This window comes from Scyliorhinus torazame, chromosome 11 (genome assembly GCF_047496885.1).
Source record: "Scyliorhinus torazame isolate Kashiwa2021f chromosome 11, sScyTor2.1, whole genome shotgun sequence".
NCBI lineage: Eukaryota > Metazoa > Chordata > Chondrichthyes > Carcharhiniformes > Scyliorhinidae > Scyliorhinus > Scyliorhinus torazame.
In genome coordinates, this window is record NC_092717.1 from 104552460 (window position 1) to 104573718 (window position 21259).

Here is a 21259-nt window from a genome sequence, read left to right on the forward strand (position 1 = left end):
CAGTGCCACGCGGTGACAGGTGTGCCAGCAGGTGGCAGATGTGTGCCCGGTTTCCCGCCTCATCCGGAGTCTCCTCCTGCATTCCCGGTCCGTGAGGTCCTGGTATGACTGCCGGGGCCGGTACACACGGGGCGCCCTCGGGTGCCTCCGTTGCCGTGGGGCCGCGACGTCCTCCTCCCCCTCCTCGTCCTGTCGGTCAGGTGTCCCTCCAGCCTGGGCGGCTGCCGCCTGCCCCTCTGCGGCAGCCTGCACCGCCTCTCTGGCACGCTCCTCCTCCTCCTCCTCGTCCAGGGCAACATAGACATGAGCGGCTGCCGCCACGGCGGCCAACATCGCTGGATGATTGGAAAACATGACGGCCTGGTTTGGGGGGGGCGGGGGGGGGGGGGGGGGAACGACGACATGTCATCATTGCCCGTATCCCTTCCTTCCCCCCCAGCCAGGTGGCATGGACCGCATGGGTCCAACTGTTGGAGGCTGGCACCTGGCCAGGTGGACCAACTCACTTGCCCTCGCATCCCCCTCCCCGGCAGGGACCTCCCATCCCCCTCCCCGGCACGGACCTCCCATCCTCCTCCCCGGCACAGACCCCCCATCCCCCTCCCCGGCACGGCCCCCCCCCATCCTCCTCCCCGGCACGGACCCCCCCCACCCCCCTCCCCGGCACGGACCTCCCATCCTCCTCCCCGGCATGGACCCCCCCATCCCCCTCCCCGGCATGGACCTCCCATCCTCCTCCCCGGCACGGACCCCCCATCCCCCTCCCCGGCACGGCCCCCCCCCCCCCATCCACCTCCCCAGCACGGACCCCCCATCCCCCTCCCCGGCTCGGACTCCCCATCCCCCTCCCCGGCACGGACCTCCCATCCCCCTCCCCAGCACGGGCCCCCCCCCCCCCATCCTCCTCTCCGGCACGGACCCCCCCCCATCCTCCTCCCCGGCACGGACCCCCCCCCCCATCCCCCTCCCCGGCACGGACCCCCCCATCCCCCTCCCCGGCACGGACCTCCCATCCTCCCCCCCGGCACGCACCCCCCCATCCCCCTCCCCGGCACGGACCCCCCCACCCCCTCCTCCTCCCCGGCACGGACCCCCCTCCCGGCACTCCCCCGGAGCCCAGCCCACTCCACCCCCCCACCCTCCCCCGCCGCACACACACACACAAAACCCTACACACACCTCTCCCCCACACATTCAGACTGCGGCCACGCCATCGCCTGCCCAGCGGCCAATCCCCCAGGCCGTCACTCACCTCCACGCTGGTTGGCGTGAACCTGGAGCACAGGTTATCATAGAATCATAGAAGTTTACAGCATGGAAACAGGCCCTTCGGCCCAACCAGTCCATGCCACCCAGTTTTTACCATTAGGCTAGTCCCAGTTGCCCGCACTTGGCCCGTAACCCTCTATACCCATCTTACCCATGTAACTATCAAAATGCTTTTTAAAAGACACAATTGTACCCGCCTCTACTACTACCTCTGGCAGCACATTCCAGACACTCACTACCCTCTGAGTGAAGAAATTGCCCCTCTGGGCCCTTCTGAATCTCTCCCCTCTCACCTTAAACCTATGCCCTCTAGTTTTAGACTCCCCTACCTTTGGGAAAAGATGTTGACTATCTACCTTATCTATGCCCCTCATTATTTTATAGGCCTCTATAAGATCACCCCTAAGCCTCCTACGCTCCAGGGAAAAAAGTCCCAGTCTATCCAGCCTCTCCTTATAACTCAAACCATCAAGTCCCGGTAACATCCTAGTAAATCTTTTCTGCACTTTTTCTAGTTTAATAATATCCTTTCTATAATAGGGTGACCAGAACTGCACACAGTATTCCAAGTGTGGCCGTACCAATGTCTTGTACAACTTCAACAAGACGTCCCAACTCCTGTATTCAATGTTCTGACCAATGAAACCAAGCATGCCGAATGCCTTCTTCACCAGCCTGTCCACCTGCGACTCCACCTTCAAGGAGCTATGAACCTGTACTCCTAGATCTCCTTGTTCGATAACTCTCCCCAACGCCATACCATTAACTGAGTAGGTCCTGGCCTGATTCGATCTGCCAAAATGCATCACCTCACATTTATCTAAATTAAACTCCATCTGCCATTCATCGGCCCACTGGCCTAATTGATCAAGATCCCGTTGCAGTCCTAGATAACCTTCTTCACTATCCACTGTGCCACCAATCTTGGTGTCACCTGCAAACTTACTAACCATGGGCGAAATTCTCCCCCAACGGCGGGATGTCCGCCAACTGGCGCCAAAGCTGGCGCCAATCAGACGGGCATCGCGCCGGCCCAAAGGTGCGGAAGGCTCCGCATCTTTGGCGGCCTAGCCCCAACATTGAGGGGCTAGGCCGACGCCGGAGGGATTTCCGCCCCGCCAGCTGGCGGAAATGGCGTTTGTTTCCCCGCCAGCTGGCGCGGAAATGCGGCGCATGCGCGGGAGCGTCAGCGGCCGCTGTCAGTTTCCCAGCGCATGCGCGGGAGCGTCAGCGGCCGCTGTCAGTTTCCCGCGCATGCGCAGTGGGGAGAGTCTCTTCCGCCTCCGCCATGGTGGAGGCCGTAGCGGAGGCGGAAGGGAAAGAGTGCCCCCACGGCACATGCCCGCCTGCGGATCGGTGGGCCCCGGTCGCGGGCCAGGCCACCGTGGGGGCACCCCCCGGGGTCAGATCGCCCCGCGCCCCCCCCCCCAGGACCCCGGAGCCCGCCCACGCCGCCTGGTCCCGCCGTTAAATACCAGGTTTGATTTACGTTGGCGGGACAGGCAGTTCCTGGGCGGGACTTCGGCCCACCCGGGCCGGAGAATCCAGCGGGGGGTCCCGCCAACCGGCGCGGCTGGATTCCCGCCCCCGCCCAATCTCCGGGAGCGGAGACTTCGGCGGGGGCGGGGGAGGGATTCACGGCGGCCAACGGCCATTCTCCGACCCGGCGGGAGGTCGAAGAATGATGCCCCTGGCCTCCTAAATTCTCATCCAAATTGTTAATATAAATCACAAATAACAGTGGACCCAGCAACGATCCCTGAGGCACACCACTGGTCACGGGCCTCCAGTTTGAAAAACAACCCTCTACAACCACCCTCTGTCTTCCGTCCTCCAGCCAATTTTGAATCCAATTGGCAGCCTCACCCTGGATCCCGTGAGCTTTAACCTTCTGCAACAACCTACCATGCGGTACCTTGTCAAAGGCTTTGCTAAAGTCCATGTAGACAACGTCTACTGCACTGCCCTCATCTACCTTCTTGGTCACCCCCTCAAAAAACTCAATCAAATTTGTGAGACATGATTTTCCACGCACAAAGCCATGCTGACTGCCCCGAATCAGTCCTTGCCTCTCTAAATGCTTGTAGATCCTGTCTCTCAGAATACCTTCTAGCAACTTACCTACTACAGACGTTAGGCTCACTGGTCTGTAGTTCCCAGGCTTTTCCCTGCTGCCCTTCTTAAACAAGGGCACAACATTCGCCACTCTCCAATCTTCAGGCACCTCACCTGTGGCTGCCGATGATTCAAATATCTCTGTTAGGGGACCCGCAATTTCCTCCCTAGCCTCCCTCAACATCCTGGGATACATTTCATCAGGTCCCGGGGATTTATCTACCTTGATGCGCTTTAAGACTTCCAGCACCTTCTCCTCTGTAATATGCACACTTCTCAAGACATCACTATTTATTTCCCTTAGTTTCCTAACATCCATGCCTTTCTCCACCGTGAATACCGATGAGAAATATTCATTCAGGATCTCACCCAACTCTTGTGGTTCTGCACATAGATGTCCTTGTTGATCCTTAAGAGGCCCTACTCTGTCCCGAGTTACTCTTTTTCCCTTTATGTATCTGTAGAAGCTCTTTGGATTCTCCTTTGCATTATTTGCCAAAGCAATTTCATGTCCCCTTTTTGCCCTCCTGATTTCCCTCTTAACTCTATTTCGACAATCTCGATAAGACCATAAGACCATAAGACATAGGAGCGGAAGTAAGGCCATTCGGCCCATCGAGTCCACTCCACCATTCAATCATGGCTGATTTCAACTCCATTTACCCGTTTTCTCTCCAGAGCCCTTAATTCCTCGAGAAATTAAGAATTTATCAACTTCTGTCTTAAAGACACCCAACGTCCTGGCCTCCACCGCCCTCTGTGGCAATGAATTCCACAGACCCACCACTCTCTGGCTGAAGAAATTTCTCCTCATCTCTGTTCTAAAGTGACTCCCTTTTATTCTAAGGCTGTGCCCCGGGGTCCTAGTCTCCCCTGCTAATGGAAACAACTTCCCTACATCCACCCTATCTAAGCCATTCATTATCTTGTAAGTTTCTATTAGATCTCCCCTCAACCTTCTAAACTCCAATGAATATAATCCCAGGATCCTCAGACGTTCATCGTATGTTAGGCCTACCATTCCTGGGATCATCCGTGTGAATCTCTGCTGGACCCGCTCCAGTGCCAGTATGTCCTTCCTGAGGTGTGGGGCCCAAGATTGCTCACAATATTCTAAATGAGGCCTAACAAATGCTTTATAAAGCTTCAGAAGTACATCCTTGCTTTTATATTCCAAGCCTCTTGAGATGAATGACAACATTGCATTTGCTTTCTTAATTACGGACTCAACCTGCAAGTTTACCTTTAGGGAATCCTGGACTAGGACTCCCAAGTCCCTTTGCACTTCAGCATTATGAATTTTGTCACCGTTTAGAAAATAGTCCATGCCTCTATTCTTTTTTCCAAAGTGCAAGACCTCGCACTTGCCCACGTTGAATTTCATCAGCCATTTCTTGGACCACTCTCCTAAACTGTCTAAATCTTTCTGCAGCCTCCCCACCTCCTCCATACTACCTGCCCCTCCACCTATCTTTGTATCATCGGCAAACTTAGCCAGAATGCCCCCAGTCCCGTCATCTAGATCGTTAATATATAAAGAGAACAGCTGTGGCCCCAACACTGAACCCTGCGGGACACCACTCGTCACCGGTTGCCATTCCGAAAAAGAACCTTTTATCCCAACTCTCTGCCTTCTGCCTGACAGCCAATCGTCAATCCATGTTAGTACCTTGCCTCGAATACCATGGGCCCTTATTTTACTCAGCAGTCTCCCGTGAGGCACCTTATCAAAGGCCTTTTGGAAGTCAAGATAGATAACATCCATTGGCTCTCCTTGGTCGAACCTATTTGTTATCTCTTCAAAGAACTCTAACAGGTTTGTCAGGCACGACCTCCCCTTACTAAATCCATGCTGACTTGTCCTAATCTGACCCTGCACTTCCAAGAATTTAGAAATCTCATCCTTAACAATGGATTCTAGAATCTTGCCAACAACCGAGGTTAGGCTAATTGGCCTATAATTTTCCATCTTTTTCCCTGTTCCCTTCTTGAACAGGGGGGTTACAACAGCGATTTTTCAATCCTCTGGGACTTTCCCTGACTCCAGTGACTTTTGAAAGACCATAACTAACGCCTCCACTATTTCTTCAGCTATCTCCTTTCGAACTCTAGGATGTAGTCCATCTGGGCCCGGAGATTTATCAATTTTTAGACCTCTTAGTTTCTCTAGCACTTTCTCCTTTGTGATGGCTACCATATTCAACTCTGCCCCCTGACTCTCCGGAATTGTTGGGATATTACTCATGTCTTCTACTGTGAAGACTGACGCAAAGTACTTATTTAGTTCCTCAGCTATTTTCTTGTCTCCCATCACAAAATTACCAGCGTCATTTTGGAGCGGCCCAATGTTAACTTTTGCCTCCCGTTTGTTTTTAATGTATTTAAAGAAACTTTTACTATCATTCCTAATGTTACTGGCTAGCCTACCTTCATATTTGATCCTCTCTTTCCTTATTTCTCTCTTTGTTATCCTCTGTTTGTTTTTGTAGCCTTCCCAATCTTCTGACTTCCCACTACTCTTTGCCACATTATAGGCTTTCTCTTTTACTTTGATGCATTCCCTAACTTCCTTTGTCAGCCATGGCTGCCTAATCCCCCCGCTGATAACCTTTCTTTTCTTTGGGATGAACCTCTGTACTGTGTCCTCAATTACTCCCAGAAACTCCTGCCATTGCTGTTCTACTGTCTTTCCCGCTAGGCTCTGCTCCCAGTTGATTTTCGTCAGTTCCTCCCTCATGCCCCTGTAGTTACCTTTATTTAACTGTAACATCTTTACATCTGATTCTACCTTCTTTCTTTCAAATTGGAGATTGAATTCTACCATATTATGATCACTGCCTCCTAAGTGCTCCCTTACTTTAAGATCTTTAATCAAGTCTGGCTCATTACATAACACTAAGTCCAGAATGGCCTGTTCCCTCGTGGGCTCCATCACAAGCTGTTCCAAAAAGCCCTCCTGTAAGCATTCAATGAATTCCCTTTCCTTGGGTCCACTGGCAGCATTATTTACCCAGTCCACCTGCATATTGAAGTCCCCCATGATCACTGCTGTAGAGGGTGCCATCTCCGCTACTCCACTACTGGGCCGATATCTGGGGTTTGAATATCTGTGTGTGTCTCTCTCCAGCCGGCACTGAAACTTCAGAGGCCAGGGGATGTCGCACTGGGACACTTCCACTGAAGAGAGCACTGATTCAAGCCTGCCGTTTATTCCTAACCGACAGCCTGAGACTTATATCACACAGATCTCCAGACCCCTACCAATACCCAGGTGATTCTCTCTCTTGCCGGTGGTACAACACCCACCCGGTTCCTACTCCACTAGAGTAGCTTTCCCAAGAGAGAGAATAGGACACTGCTGTTTATTTCCTAACCAGCAGTCTGTCCTGAGTGAATCGCTCAAGATGACCCTCGATTCTTGAACCCGGAATTAAGGTGAGGAGTATTTTTAACAATGACTTGGTCAGAGATCGCTGGTGAAGGATTGAAGAATTTAAACGACTCCAATTAGCATCAAATCAAGGTTTATTGTAAAACCCAGGTCAAAATCATCAACAGAAGAAACACAATAAAATCTTATGCTCTAAAATACACTATGTCTATTCAAAAGTAATATAGCGGACACAACGAAAATTCTTATGCTTACACAGGTTTTAGCAATATCACAAGGCACAAAAAACAAGTTCCCTTCCCCAAAGCCTCAACCACTATTAAAATCAAGGGAGTTTCGCAAGCTGCTGCGGGTTACTTACGGTCACAGGCTGCAGAGGTCAAGTCAGGGGTGCAGAGGTCGAGCCAAGAACGAAGAGCCCCCCAATTGAAAACACAGCCCCTTTTATATTGCTTTACCTGGCTTTGTTCTGTGATCGGCCAGCCCCTTTTGCATTGAAAAAGGTAAGTTTTAAAGTTCCCGCTGGTCCCGCCCCCTTTGAGCCGGTCAGACCTGTCGAGATGGGAGTACCTCCCCTAGGTCCGCCTCCAGTCTGTTTTTTTTGAGATAACGAGGTTGAGCTCCCTTGAAGATTTTCAAAGACTTCCATCTGCTCCGGAGATAGCTGCTATGTTGATGGGGTGTTGATTGGATTCTGCTCTGGTGGAGGCCAGGTCATTTACATTTGCATGGGGCTATGACCATCCCATTGTCCTGCTTGCAGGCAGGCCCCCTGTGTATTCCCGTGCCCCTTGGTCTGTGTTTTGATCTTATCTCGTTGTCTGGCTCCTTCTTCCTTGTAGCTCCTAGGGGGGGTGTGTAAATACTTATGTTCCCTACTCAGCTCAGCGGACCAGGCCTGCTGGGAAAACTGGTTCCGTTCTCTTGGCTGAAAAGTCAGTTTACAGTCTCTGAGTTTTTATTCTTGGGCAGTTCCAAAAAGGCCGAATTGCCCGAAAACCTTACAGATGCCCCTTCGATACGTCCCTACCTGCTTGGACCGTATCGACACAGGTGAAGGGCAATCATTTCCTCTTGTGTGGACCGTAGGCCCCCCCCAACAACATGCGAAATTACAATTCCCAAGACAGTTCCCTTAATCTAGGCTACCCCTGGTTTCAATGAAAGGGAAAGACAAGACCATATCTAATTTAAACACACAGTAACATATACACATTTCACCGGAACCCCAAACGTAAGGGTCCCTGTACATATATCACAATCAAGTACACATTTCACCGGAACCCCAAACGTAAGGGTCCCTGTACATATATCACAATCAAGTAACTGAAACCCGCGAATCCATACAACTATTTACAATTGCATCTCTTTATTTCACCAAGGATCCTCCTTTCTTGGCTGCACTTCGTTTCTTCCCGTTGAAGGCTCTTCATTTATCCTCCATCGTCATTAGTCCAACTGAGGCGACAGCATAATGTACCCCCTGTACAACATTTCCTTTGTGGGGGCAAACACTAAACCATTCTCAGGCCCCCCCCCTGGTGGTGATCGGACAGTTGTGAGGGTCGATCGGTTGGGCTGTGGGCAGGGGTCGCTTTACCTGAACCAGCAGTTCGGTAGCTTTTACAGTCATCCCTTCCCTGGGCGTTACACATCCCTCCCCAGTGCGGTCAATTTATCCCGTTCCCTGGGTTCTGCCACCACCTTACAAAAGTGATTAATGCCCCTTGTGGACATGCCTTGGTAGATCCCCATAAACACAAATAAATGCCCTGGTCAGAAGCCCACCCCTTATCCCCGCAAACGGTGATCCTACCCGGTGACCCCGTGATGGTCCGGTAGGTGTTGTCCAGTCCGTTCCCAGTCCGAGGACCGATCCCTCATGTCCAGCCTCAGCTTCCTGGGCCACCACCGTCTCCCCAAAGGAAGGTCCCCCTCACAGGTTGAACACACCCGCCTGCCCTCAGTCACCCTAACCCGGTCAGTCGAAGGACTCTTCTGTCTCGCCTCTGCGGAGTTCTCCCGGTCCCACCATCGCCAAGATCATCAAACTCCACATCGTCGGGTGCCCCATCTGTAAAAACAAAACACATTCTTGCCTCTACAGCCCTACCTACCTTAAAGTGCATGGGTTCTATCCAGCGGCAGCATCAGCTCCCGCTTTGAAGTTGCCGCAGCCTGTCTGTGATTCTGTGTTTACAGCCCGGCTGCACCAGGGTCCTAGTGCCTGGTGCTTCATCATTTTACCCTTGCACCAGGCGCTTCTGTGTTCCCACGATCCTAAATACTTCACACACACAACTACACACTAATTAAAACTAGCAGGGGGAAAGAAAAAGGAATATGATATATACAATGCCACCCGTCTCCGGGTGGCCAAATTAAAACTGTGCCCCGCTAAACTGGGGCAGTTCACCTGTTTGGTCGAACGGCTCGGGCCAGACCGTCCCCTCCCGGGGATTCGGGCTGCCTCTTGCCTCTCCTTCCCCAACAGGGTTCGGGGATCCCTCAGCGCTCCCTCCTTCCCGGGCCCCCTTACTGCGGGACCGGGTTCTAGGGAGTTGTGAGGGTGACCATCTTAGAGGGGGCTTGGAGACCCGATTGCTCCTTCGTCCCCTGACTGGTTCCCAAGCCCAAGGTGATACTTCCACTTCCTCCGCCTCCTTAGTCTCTATACTAAGGCAGGCCACCTGACCCACAGGTAAGGGCTTGGGAATTGTCACTGTCCCTGGGCTGGGTGCTTGCAGCACTGTCGGTCTCTTTGGGACTGCCCCTTCGGGACAGCACCTTGTCACCGGTTGTGTGACCGTGGAGTCAGGGACCTCCCCCACCGTCGTTAATTCTACGGGGGGTTTCTCCACTACCACCCCCAGTCTTCCCCCCACCTTGCTCTTTCTTGTCCTTATGGGGTGGAACAATTTAAATTGACTGATGTGGCGTTCGCATGGGTCCCACCTTAAGGGATTTAAACTGCAAATAGCCCCTGAGGCAGCCTCCAGAATGGGATCCTGCACCTGGACCGGACCAGGGTCTGGGGCTAGAACTACCCCTGCGCTCCCTTTTTCCTGAGGCTGCTCCCTGGGTAGTCATACGGGTTCTTGTGGTGTGGGTGCGGGCAGGCCCTGGCCCGTTGCCATTGCCACCTGTCCCGACCCAGCTGCTAGGCTTTGCAAAAAGGCTAAAAGTTTCTTTACCTCGAAGGTTTCCGGGGCAGCTGCTCCTGCCGCCGGGGTCTGACTCTCTACTGCGGGAGCCCTCTCCTCCTTGCTAGGGTTTTTACATTCCCTCTTGAAATGCCCGGCCTTCCCACACCCGTAGCATAAGTATTCCTCATGCTTCCACTCTCTCTTAGGGGCTGCTGGCGCGATTTCATGCACCTTACCCTTAAGGGGCTTGTCCTCACCCCTCTCCCCATTACGATATGCGAGGGTAAGTTTCCTGAGGACCTCTTCCTCGTTAAGGGCCGGGGTCTGCGGGTCGAACCAGTGTTCGGCTTTTGCCCTAACGTTAGGGAGACAATTGGCAACTAGGGTCTTCAGCCAGTGGGCGGTTCTTTCCCCTAAATTCCGTCTATCCGCTTGAATCCCGCATGCCTCCATATAGACAGTCCACAGTCTGTCTGCGAACATGGTGGGAGATTCCCCTGGTTGCTGCTTGGTTTCCCCCACCCTCATGAAAGGGCTCCCCAGATTCAAGCCCATTGCCTCCAGAACAGCAGTCTGTGCTGCCGCCCAGGTGTCAGGTCTTCCCCCATTCCCAGAGGTCACTGTCCTGCATAGCTGGGCATCTAGGGTTATCAGGAGCATCTTTATTTGCTCCCCTTCGTCGCAGTCATTGATGTTGGCAGCCTGTTCCACCTCCATAAAATGCAGCGACGGATCCCCCTTTGGAGTTAGTCTGGGAACGTGGGCCACCATCCCCCTGAGCGCGGATGCCCCATGAGGAACGATAATGTCGCCCTCAACCGGTCCCCTGTTTGCCATCCCCGCCGGGGGACCATACCTTCTTTGCCTGACAGGGCACATCTGCCCTACCTGGGGTTCCTGCTCCTCCTCCCCACTGTCCAGCTCTCCTGCCTCGTTGGGTAGCCCCCCTGTCCCCGGGCTAGCTACCCATATAGGAGACGCCGCTATCTGGGGATACACTGCCGACCCCCCTTGGACTTGCCCCTGACCGGGCGGTCCAAACCCTACCTGCTGACCCGGCCCCATCACCGGCCTCCCAGGCAGTGGCCTGTCCCCATCCCATGGGGACCCACATACGAAACCAGGCGGACACGCCTCCAGCTGGGGGTACCCTGCCGACCCCCCTTGGACTTGCCCCTGAACGTGCAGCCCGATCCCCCCCTGCCGACCCGGACACGATCCCGGTGCCTCAGGAGGCGGTCTATTCCCCTTGGCCTTTGGGGAATCATCCGCTGCGAGGAGCACCTTGCCCCTTGGGACCCCCCCTGGACCTACCAGGTGTATCTGTCCCCTGAACTTGGACAAGGTCTCCTCCAACTCCGTTATTCGTGCCTGGCACGGCCCATGGGCACAGTCCCCTACTTCCTCGCGAGCCACCCGGTACGCTGCCTGGATGTCCCGGAACTTCCCCTCCAGCTTCCTACACTGCTCTGTACTCCGAGAATATAGTTCCTGGAGCCTCCGTTCCTTTTCTTTACCCTCCACTATCTGGCAGTGGAGATAGTCCTTCTCACACCGGTTAGACTCGCTTTCCTGTTTCATTTCTGTCATTTCTTCCCGCAGTCGTTCCGCTGCGCTAGCGCTGTCCCCTGCGCTGGCCCTCACTTCTCTCAACTCCTGCTCTAACTCTTCGACCCTATCCTCTGTCTTGACTACCTGCTCGGACAGGCAAACCAGCCAAACTGCCTTCTCCAAGTGCCTTTTGTGCGCCTTGCTTTCTGTCCATGCAGCCGCTGCCATTACCGGTTGCTCCGCATTGATCAATTCTGAGACCCAAGGTTTGGTGAGGTTGACCTTTTGCCACAAATATGAGGATATTCTCTCCTCCATTTTTCTTCGTTCCCTCACCCCCTCTGCCAAGTCACATACTCCAAACCACCGGGCTCCTGCCGCGGTCGCCATTGTAGAGGGTGCCATCTCCGCTACTCCATTACTGGGCCGATATCTGGGGTTTGAATATCTGTGTGTGTCTCTCTCCAGCCGGCACTGAAACTTCAGAGGCCAGGGGATGTCGCACTGGGACACTTCCACTGAAGAGAGCACTGATTCAAGCCTGCCGTTTATTCCTAACCGACAGCCTGAGACTTATATCACACAGATCTCCAGACCCCTACCAATACCCAGGTGATTCTCTCTCTTGCCGGTGGTACAACACCCACCCGGTTCCTACTCCACTAGAGTAGCTTTCCCAAGAGAGAGAATAGGACACTGCTGTTTATTTCCTAACCAGCAGTCTGTCCTGAGTGAATCGCTCAAGATGACCCTCGATTCTTGAACCCGGAATTAAGGTGAGGAGTATTTTTAACAATGACTTGGTCAGAGATCGCTGGTGAAGGATTGAAGAATTTAAACGACTCCAATTAGCATCAAATCAAGGTTTATTGTAAAACCCAGGTCAAAATCATCAACAGAAGAAACACAATAAAATCTTATGCTCTAAAATACACTATGTCTATTCAAAAGTAATATAGCGGACACAACGAAAATTCTTATGCTTACACAGGTTTTAGCAATATCACAAGGCACAAAAAACAAGTTCCCTTCCCCAAAGCCTCAACCACTATTAAAATCAAGGGAGTTTCGCAAGCTGCTGCGGGTTACTTACGGTCACAGGCTGCAGAGGTCAAGTCAGGGGTGCAGAGGTCGAGCCAAGAACGAAGAGCCCCCCAATTGAAAACACAGCCCCTTTTATATTGCTTTACCTGGCTTTGTTCTGTGATCGGCCAGCCCCTTTTGCATTGAAAAAGGTAAGTTTTAAAGTTCCCGCTGGTCCCGCCCCCTTTGAGCCGGTCAGACCTGTCGAGATGGGAGTACCTCCCCTAGGTCCGCCTCCAGTCTGTTTTTTTTGAGATAACGAGGTTGAGCTCCCTTGAAGATTTTCAAAGACTTCCATCTGCTCCGGAGATAGCTGCTATGTTGATGGGGTGTTGATTGGATTCTGCTCTGGTGGAGGCCAGGTCATTTACATTTGCATGGGGCTATGACCATCCCATTGTCCTGCTTGCAGGCAGGCCCCCTGTGTATTCCCGTGCCCCTTGGTCTGTGTTTTGATCTTATCTCGTTGTCTGGCTCCTTCTTCCTTGTAGCTCCTAGGGGGGGGGTGTAAATACTTATGTTCCCTACTCAGCTCAGCGGACCAGGCCTGCTGGGAAAACTGGTTCCGTTCTCTTGGCTGAAAAGTCAGTTTACAGTCTCTGAGTTTTTATTCTTGGGCAGTTCCAAAAAGGCCGAATTGCCCGAAAACCTTACACTGCGACCTTGCCTTTCTGACATGCACTTTCTATTTCGTGGTGCATTTTGTGCCCCCGGTCCTGGCCACTGTTAGGAGGCCTGTACATAACTCCCATTATGGTTTTTTTGCCTTTGTGGTTCCTCAATTCCACCCACACAGACTCCACATCATCTGACCCTATGTCATTTAGTGCTATTGATTTAATTTCATTCCTACTTAACAAGGCAACCCCGCCCCCTCTGACCACCTCCCTGTCTTTTCGATAGGTTGTGAATCCCTGGATGTTTAAATGCCAGTCCTGAACCCCCTGCAACCATGCCTGTGTGATGCCTACCACATCATACCTGTCAGTCACAATCTGGGCCACAAGCTCATCTACCTTGTTCCGTACACTGCGCGCATTTAAATATAGCACCTTTAATTCTCTATTGACCGTCCCTTTTTGTTTTCTTAGTGTGGTGGACCTTGGTTTACTGAGCCTTTCCATACACTGTGTCATGTTTTGTGGGATGGGGACTATCGTAACCTCTCCTGAGTTTTGTCTTTTCGTGCTTTTTTGTATTCCTAAGCAGCTACGCTTCCCACTGATTACTTCACCTCTTGGTTCCCTGACTTTCCCTTCCCCCCCAATCTTTAGTTTAAAGTCCTATTGACCACCCTATTTATTCTTTTCGCCAGAACACTGGTCCCAGCTCGGTTCAGGTGGAGACCATCCCAACGGTATAGGTCCCCCCTGTCCCAAAACTGATCCCTGTGTCCCATGAAAAGGAACCCCTCTTTCCCACACCACTCTTTCAGCCACGTGTTAACTTCCCTGATTCTTGCCTCCCTATGCCAATTTGCACGTGGCTCGGGCAGTAATCCGGAGATTATGACCCTTGAGGACCTGTTTTTTAATTTGAATCCTAGCTCTTTATAATCTCTAAACAGGTCCTCTTTCCTAGACTTGCCTATGTTGTTGGTACCGACATGGACCACAACAACTGGATCCTCCCCCTCCCTCTCCAGTATCCTTTCAAGCCGGTCAGAGATGTCCCGCACCCTAGCACCGGGCAGGCAACATACCATGCGGGACTCTTTATCCTGCTCACAAAGGATACTATCTATCCCCCTGATAATAGAATCCCCTACAACTACAACTTGCCTATTTACTCCCTCCCCTTGAATGGCCTGCTGAACCATGGTGCCTTGGTCAGCTGACTCATCCTTCCTGCAACCCTGTTCGTCATCCACACAGGGAGCAAGTGCCTCATACCTGTTGGACAGAGTCAAGGGCTGAGGCTCCTGCGTTCCTGACTGCTGGTTCCCTTTACCTGCCTGACTTGCAGTCACACCCTGCTGTCCCTGGCCACTGGCAGGATTTAAACTACTTACTCTGACAGGTGTGACTGCCTCCTGAAACACAGTGTCCAAGTAAGTCTCCCCCACCCGGATGTGCCTCAGTGTTTGAAGCTCAGACTCCAGCTCATCAACTCTGAGCCAGAGCTCTTCGAGCAGCCAACACTTACTGCAGATGAGGTCGCTGCAGCTCGCAATGGGATCTGCCAGCTCCCACATCAAGCAGCTCAAGCACATCACCTGACCAGCCATCACTAATTAATTAATTAGTTTAATTTAAGTTTCTGAGTTTAGCTGTGTTTTTTTTTTAATTTGGGGCAGATTTGCTATCAACCACTCAGATCACAGCTTCCCTCTGACGTCACTTTTGGAAAAACAAAACAAAACTGGAAAACAGGAAGTTACCGTTAGGTTTTTATACTCACAGAGACTGCTCCTCCTCCTCCGAACGGCTCCCGAAATTAGGCCCGAAGAAAGAGAGAGAACAAAACAGTAGGGAAAAAGCACCTTCTCCCACTCTTCACCGAATTACCTCACTGCACCAAATTACCAAATTCTCACTCGGTCTGTATCTCTCTCACTCAGGCTGTGTCTCCTTGACCTGCGCAATGCTCTTCAAGGGATCCACTTGATCCCAGTTGTTTAGGTTCACGTTGATGAAAAGGAGGTTTGATTTACGTCGACGTGACCGGTCATCACGTCAACGGGACTTCGGCCCATCCGGAAGGGAGAATATCGGCAGGCCCAAAATCGGCTGCCTTGCGCACACCCGTGCCATTCTCCGACGTCTGCAGTGCCATTAACGCCCCGCCGACTTTTCTCCCTTCGGAGACTTCGGCAACCGGCGGGGGCGGGATTCACGGCAGCCAACGGCCAATCTCCGACCCGCTGGGGGGTCGGAGAATGACGTCCCAGAAATCTGGGGCGACATTCTCCGACCCCCTGCCGGGTCGGAGAATCGCCGGGGGCTGGCGCATGCACGGATGACGTCCGTTATGCGGCGCAGGCCGCGTCATCTAATCGGCGCTGCTTTTACGCGGGCGACAAGGCCTCACGCGGGTAGATGACGCGGCCCCGATACTGGCCCATTGTCAGGGCCTGAATTGGTCGCGACCGGGGACATTCCGCGCCGTCGCGAACCTCGACGGCGTTTACGACGGCGCGGCCACTTCGGAGTGGGGGTGGAGAATCGCGCCCAGTATCTTGTCACCTGCACGGTAGCATTGTGGATAGCACAATTGCTTCACAGTCTTCTTAACTTTTTCTTTCTGCCTCTTTCTTCTCTTTTAATCCAATTTTCCTCTCTTTTTCTATATCTGTACCCGATTTTACATTCAATTTACCAATTTACACTTGGCTGTTCAGACTTTGTGCCGTTAACTTCACAATCCTTTGTGATGATTGAACAAGGAGATATGCCGTTCCTTGCCCTGTACTCAGTGCCAAGGTCTTACTGTGTCTGTTCCATTTTGTACCTCAGGCAAGTTGCATGACAAAATGGAAATTAAACAGGTAAAGGCAAGTATAACCTACAGCAGATATCATTCATGGGCTCCAAACAATATTTGGCCCGTTATTTCAATAGATTTCCCAAGATTTTTTGCTGGATGCATCAACAAATTCACGATGGTACTTCCACTAATGCTTGTCATAATTGCTGTCTTGTTAACATGCTTATTTTTGCCTTATTAATAATTTGGAGTATTTTCTGTTGCTTTTCAGGCTCAAGGTCCTGTAAATGTAGGTTTAAAAGAAAATCAAACATTCCTTGGGGAAAGAAAAGTAAATTATTCACAGAAAAATGATGAAAAAAAGTGCAGTGCAAAATCTTTTCAGAAATGTGATGCAACATAATCGTGCTTATTCATCAGTTGTTAACATGCACGAATTAATGTCGCAGAAAAGTGAAAACATATTTAAGGTAAGTGTATGAAATGCAGTATTTGAAGATGAAATACTCAATTATTGTCCATGTAAATATTCATTTTTGCTAAAACAAAACATAAATACATTTGATATAGCTCAGATATAATATGATCAGACTTTTGACACCTCAAGGGATGAGAAATGTTCGACATTAATGTGGAAATACATTATTCTGAAAATGAATTTTATCCCTCAGCTAGTTGATGATGGCGATATAACACAGATTGAAAAGTTAATGGAGGAAGACCTTGACTGCCTCCGCAAGATGGATGAACATAAATCAACCCCACTGCACCATGCAGCTGGAGCAGGTCACCTTGGCATTTTGACATTGATCACCGAGCATGCCAAATTTGAAGGTAAATCTTAATTTGATGATTAAATGTAAGATGTGTCACTGTTTACATGTGATTACAATATAAAGCAATATGTAAGGAGGTATTTTAATATCCCAACATGTCACTCATTGTCTTAACTTACTTGAAGCCAAGCTTGGGAAGACATTCTGTCTCGGGTGAACGGTGGCCTAATTTAAATGGCAATTTCGCTGTAGGTCGACTAAAGGTTGCGGAGTTTCAAATCTGCCAGCAAAAGCTGGTTATAGGTAGCAACCTGGCAGCAGAAAACCTTGATGTTCCAGGGAAATGCCACGTTATCCTTCACTTTGAATCTGCTCTCTGGCTGGGAGCTAAGCGGGCCCAGTGTGGGGGGGCCTTACCAGGTAGAGGGAGAGGGGTTTCCGGTGGCCTCCCCAAGGTTTGCGGGGTGAGAGTGGTCGAAAGGGGGGGCCTGAATGGGGGGGGGGGGGGGGGGGGGGGGGGGGGGAGATTGAGGCATCCTTTCAAAATGGTGGCCTGATCTGCGGGGATCCTTTCCTGCTGGCAAGCCTCAGCTCTACGTGCGGTCTTGGCAGGGTGAAACTTTAACCTGAGTCTGCTGAATTGTGCTCATTATCTTCTTTTTCTGCAGTTAGTCCCTTGATCATTTGCAAGTTGCTTAACAATGAGTTTATGCTGTGGTTTCATTATGGGGAAGCAGGTACAAAGTCTACCTCAGCTGGAACTGGTGTCGTTCTGAACAAAAACCCGTTGTCTAGCCAACTGAGCTATCCAGTCACCCCTATTTATCTAACCCATGGGCTTTAATTACCAATACATGGTACTTAAATTTCACTGAACTGCAGCACTTAAAAGGCTCTGAGTCTTGGATAACTTAATTTAAATTTTAATTGTACTTTGGAAACTGTTTTGACTGTTAAAAATTTAGTGTTGCTGTTCCATTGTGAGTCTCTCCCATGATTCCATGTGCCAAATTAATCATTTGCAATCATTTCCACAATCAAATTTCCTGGGCGGGATTCTCCGTTGGCTGGCGCCGCAATTGGGTGGAGAAGCGGTTCCGAAGCTGAAATCGTGGCGGGCGCAGATTTAACGCCAAATCGCAATTCTCCGCCACCTCGACAATGGCGTCACTGCCATCTAGAACGCATGTGCTATAAACACCATTTGCATATCATTACCGGGCCTGACCCGATATTCGCCGGGCCCTCCGTGATTCTCCGCCTCCGATGGACCGAGTTCCCGATGGCGTGGTTCACTAGAAATTGATAATGAGGGAGAGAGAGGAGTTAAGGCACGGTCATGGGGTACCGGGCTGGTCACTGGTGGGGCTGTCTGGGGTGGGGGGTGTGCCCTGCCAGAGCCGGTGGGAAGGGGGCTGACCAGGGGACGGGCCATGGGGTGGAGTGAACCCTCCATGGGACTAGGGCGATGTCCAGGCACTGACCGCCATTTCCGCGGCTGCAAGGCAGTCTTCTCGCTGTGCACCCCACTGACCATCCACTTTGGCCCCTGGTTCTGCAGAGTGACACCGGCCATATGGGTGGCCCTAACTCTGCACTCCACCCTCTGCCATAACCCCTCCCACCCGGCGCTACCGGCTAGCGGGTCATCACGCAGCCCACTCAACAGTAGCTGCTAAGGGGGTGAGGGCGGGGGCCGTGGAGCATAGCGCTGGCAAGGGCAGCGCCAGCCAATGGTACCCTGGCAGCAGAGGTGGGCACCGGGGCCAGAGGCCTCCATGGTGTCGGGCAATGATGGGGCCAGGGGTGCAGAGATTGGGGCAGGGGGAAACCTGCGGTACCCACCATGCTAACATGTCGGTCTTTCACCCCCTGCAGACAATGGATATTGGAATTCAACCAGCAATGGTGGCCTTCCTGCCAGTCACCACAGCCCTGGGGGATGTCCTGCGGCTGTACGAGCTGGAGCTGCTCGAGGAGGAGGAGAAATCTGCAACAGCGGAGCCTGCCATAGAAGAACAGGTGGCAGTCGCTCAGGGTGGAGAGCCGGCCGCCCGACTGGCCGAGGAGGTGGAGGTGCCAAGGAGGTGCCGCATGAGGCCTCGTGTGTACAGGCAGCGCCTGTTATTCGAGGATCTATCAGATCGGGCACATCGTCGAAGACTTCAGTTAAGCAGGGAGACAGTGCTACATTTCTGCCAAACAATGGCACACCTGGCACCGCGGGGGTATGGGGGAGGACACCCATTCCTGGTGGCCGACAAGGTGATGGTCGTCCAGACATTTTACACGGTGAGGTCCTTCCAGGTACCAAGTGGGGACCTGTCCGAGATCTCACAGACCTCGGTGCACAGGTGCACCTGAGCCATCATGGAGGCCCTATATCTCCAGTCGGCTCAATACATCCATATCAATGTGGATTGAGGATGCTCGAGCAGCGGGATTCACTGCCATTGCCGAAATGCCCTGGGCTATGGGGGTGATTGACGGGACGCATGTCCCCCGAAGAGTACCTGCAGATGACAGGCCGCTCTGCTCCAACTGAAAAGGGGTTCCACTCGAACATGTAGCTGATAATTGACCATCAGATGCACATCATACATGTCTGCTGATACCCAGGCAGTGTGCACGCTGCCTTCATCCTGGCACCCTCGACGAGTCCAGACATGTTTGAGACAGTCCCCCCGGCAACCCCTCCACCCTCCCCCGGCTGGGGGGGCTGGCTCCTGGGGGACAGGGGTTATGCACTGCAGTTGTGGCTGATGATGCCTATCTGGAGGCCACAGACCTGCTACAACGACACCCATGAAGCAGTCAGGAATATGATTGAGCAGTGCTTCAGCCTCCAAAGTTGTGGTTCAGGTGCCTGGACTGCTCTGGATGGGCCCTCCAGTATGTTGTTGAGAGGGACGCCCGCAATGTGGCGGCCTGCTGCATCCTCCACAACATTGCGCTGCAGAGGGCGACTGGAGGAGGATGGACGGCAGGCCTTGTCTAACGAGGAGGATGTGGGGGAAGCCGAAGGTGGGCAGGACATGGAGCCTCGGCAGCCACGGGAGACCGCACAACATTTACGCCAGGGCCAACGTGAAGGGCCACTCTGATTGCTTCCAGTTTCACCGGCTAGGATGGGGGGAAACTGGTCAGGGGCACCGCATCCCATCCTCATACCCCCCGCCCCCTCCCAGCCACCCCTCCGCTTACAGCCCACTCCCAGCCACCCCTCCGCTTACAACCCCCTCCATGATACATAGCTGCTGCACTACAGGGTGTGCGTCCTGGGTTGGCAATAACACCGGGTCTGGTTCATGGGATGGAGGATGTTGACAACCTGCTCTGCGATGAGCTCTGGTGCTCCGCATCGTTTGTCTGGATCCTGCCCATGGTAGCACTTTCCACTGTCCAGTTGGGTGATCCATGCATGCGAGCTGGCCATTTCATCTCATGGTGCCATCGAATACCTGGGGCGGGGTTCTCCGCAATCGGCGCGATGTCCGCCGACTGGTGCCAAATACGGCGGGAATCAGTCCGGCATCGCGCCGCCCCAAAGGTGCGGAATCCTCCGCATCTTGAGGGGCCGAGCCCTCACCTTGAGGGGCTAGGCCCGCGCCGGACTGATTTCCGCCCCGCCAGCTGGCGGGAAAGGCCTGTGGTGCCCCGCCAGTTGGCGTGGAAATGACTTTGCTGTGCGGCGCATACGCGGGAGCGTCAGCGGCCGCTTACGGCATCCCCGCGCATGCGCAGTGGAAGGGGTCTCTTCCGCCTCCGCCATAGTGGAGACCATGGCGAAGGCGGAAGGAAAAGAGTGCCTCCACGGCACAGGCCCGCCCGCGGCTCGGTAGGCCCCGATCGCGGGCCAGGCCACTTTGGGGGCACCCCACGGGGCCAAATTGCCCTGTGCCCCCCCCAGGACCGCGGAGCCCGCCCGCGCCGCCTTGTCCTGCCGGTAAGAGAGGTGGTTTGATTCTCGCCGGCAGCACAGGCATTCCAGCAGCGGCACTTCGGCCCATCGTGGGCCGGAGAATCACCGGGGGGGGCCCGGCAACCGGCGCGGCACGATTCCCACGCCCGCCGAATATCCGGTGCCGGAGAATTCGGCAACCGGCGGGGGCGGGATTCACGCCAGCCCCCGGCGATTCTCCGACCCGGCGGGGTGTCGGAGAATCCTGCCCCCCGGTGTAGCAGTGGTGGGGATGGTCGTTGGGAGGGGGGGGGGGGGGGGTGCGGTGGTGAGCTCAGGCCACCCACAATGACCGCCAATTCCCCTCTGCCCCGCACCCCCTCTGCCGCCAGTCCAGACCAGTCCACCCCTCACGCTATCTGACAAGAGCACCGAGGCAGGATGTAACAGTGTGAACAGATATTTAATGTGACTATATGTACAGATTAATGCCCTAGCCCCTATCACTAAACTGTGCCCTGCATCCATGTCAACTTAACTGGTGTCTAACTTTCTGGCCTTAAGGGCCCTAATGCTACATCTAGTGGATCTCCAGATGGTG

At 53.0% G+C, this 21259-nt stretch overlaps 1 protein-coding gene across 1 annotated transcript in view; it reads left to right on the forward strand.

The window, feature by feature from the left end:
• Positions 1-21259, forward strand: part of trpa1b (transient receptor potential cation channel, subfamily A, member 1b) — a 256462-nt gene that overhangs the window by 42989 nt on the left and 192214 nt on the right. The window contains exons 2-3 of the mRNA XM_072467568.1: positions 16253-16451; positions 16653-16815. Coding sequence (XP_072323669.1) covers positions 16332-16451; positions 16653-16815 — 283 coding nt within the window. The 5' untranslated portion in view covers positions 16253-16331. The remainder of the gene's footprint in view (positions 1-16252; positions 16452-16652; positions 16816-21259) is intronic.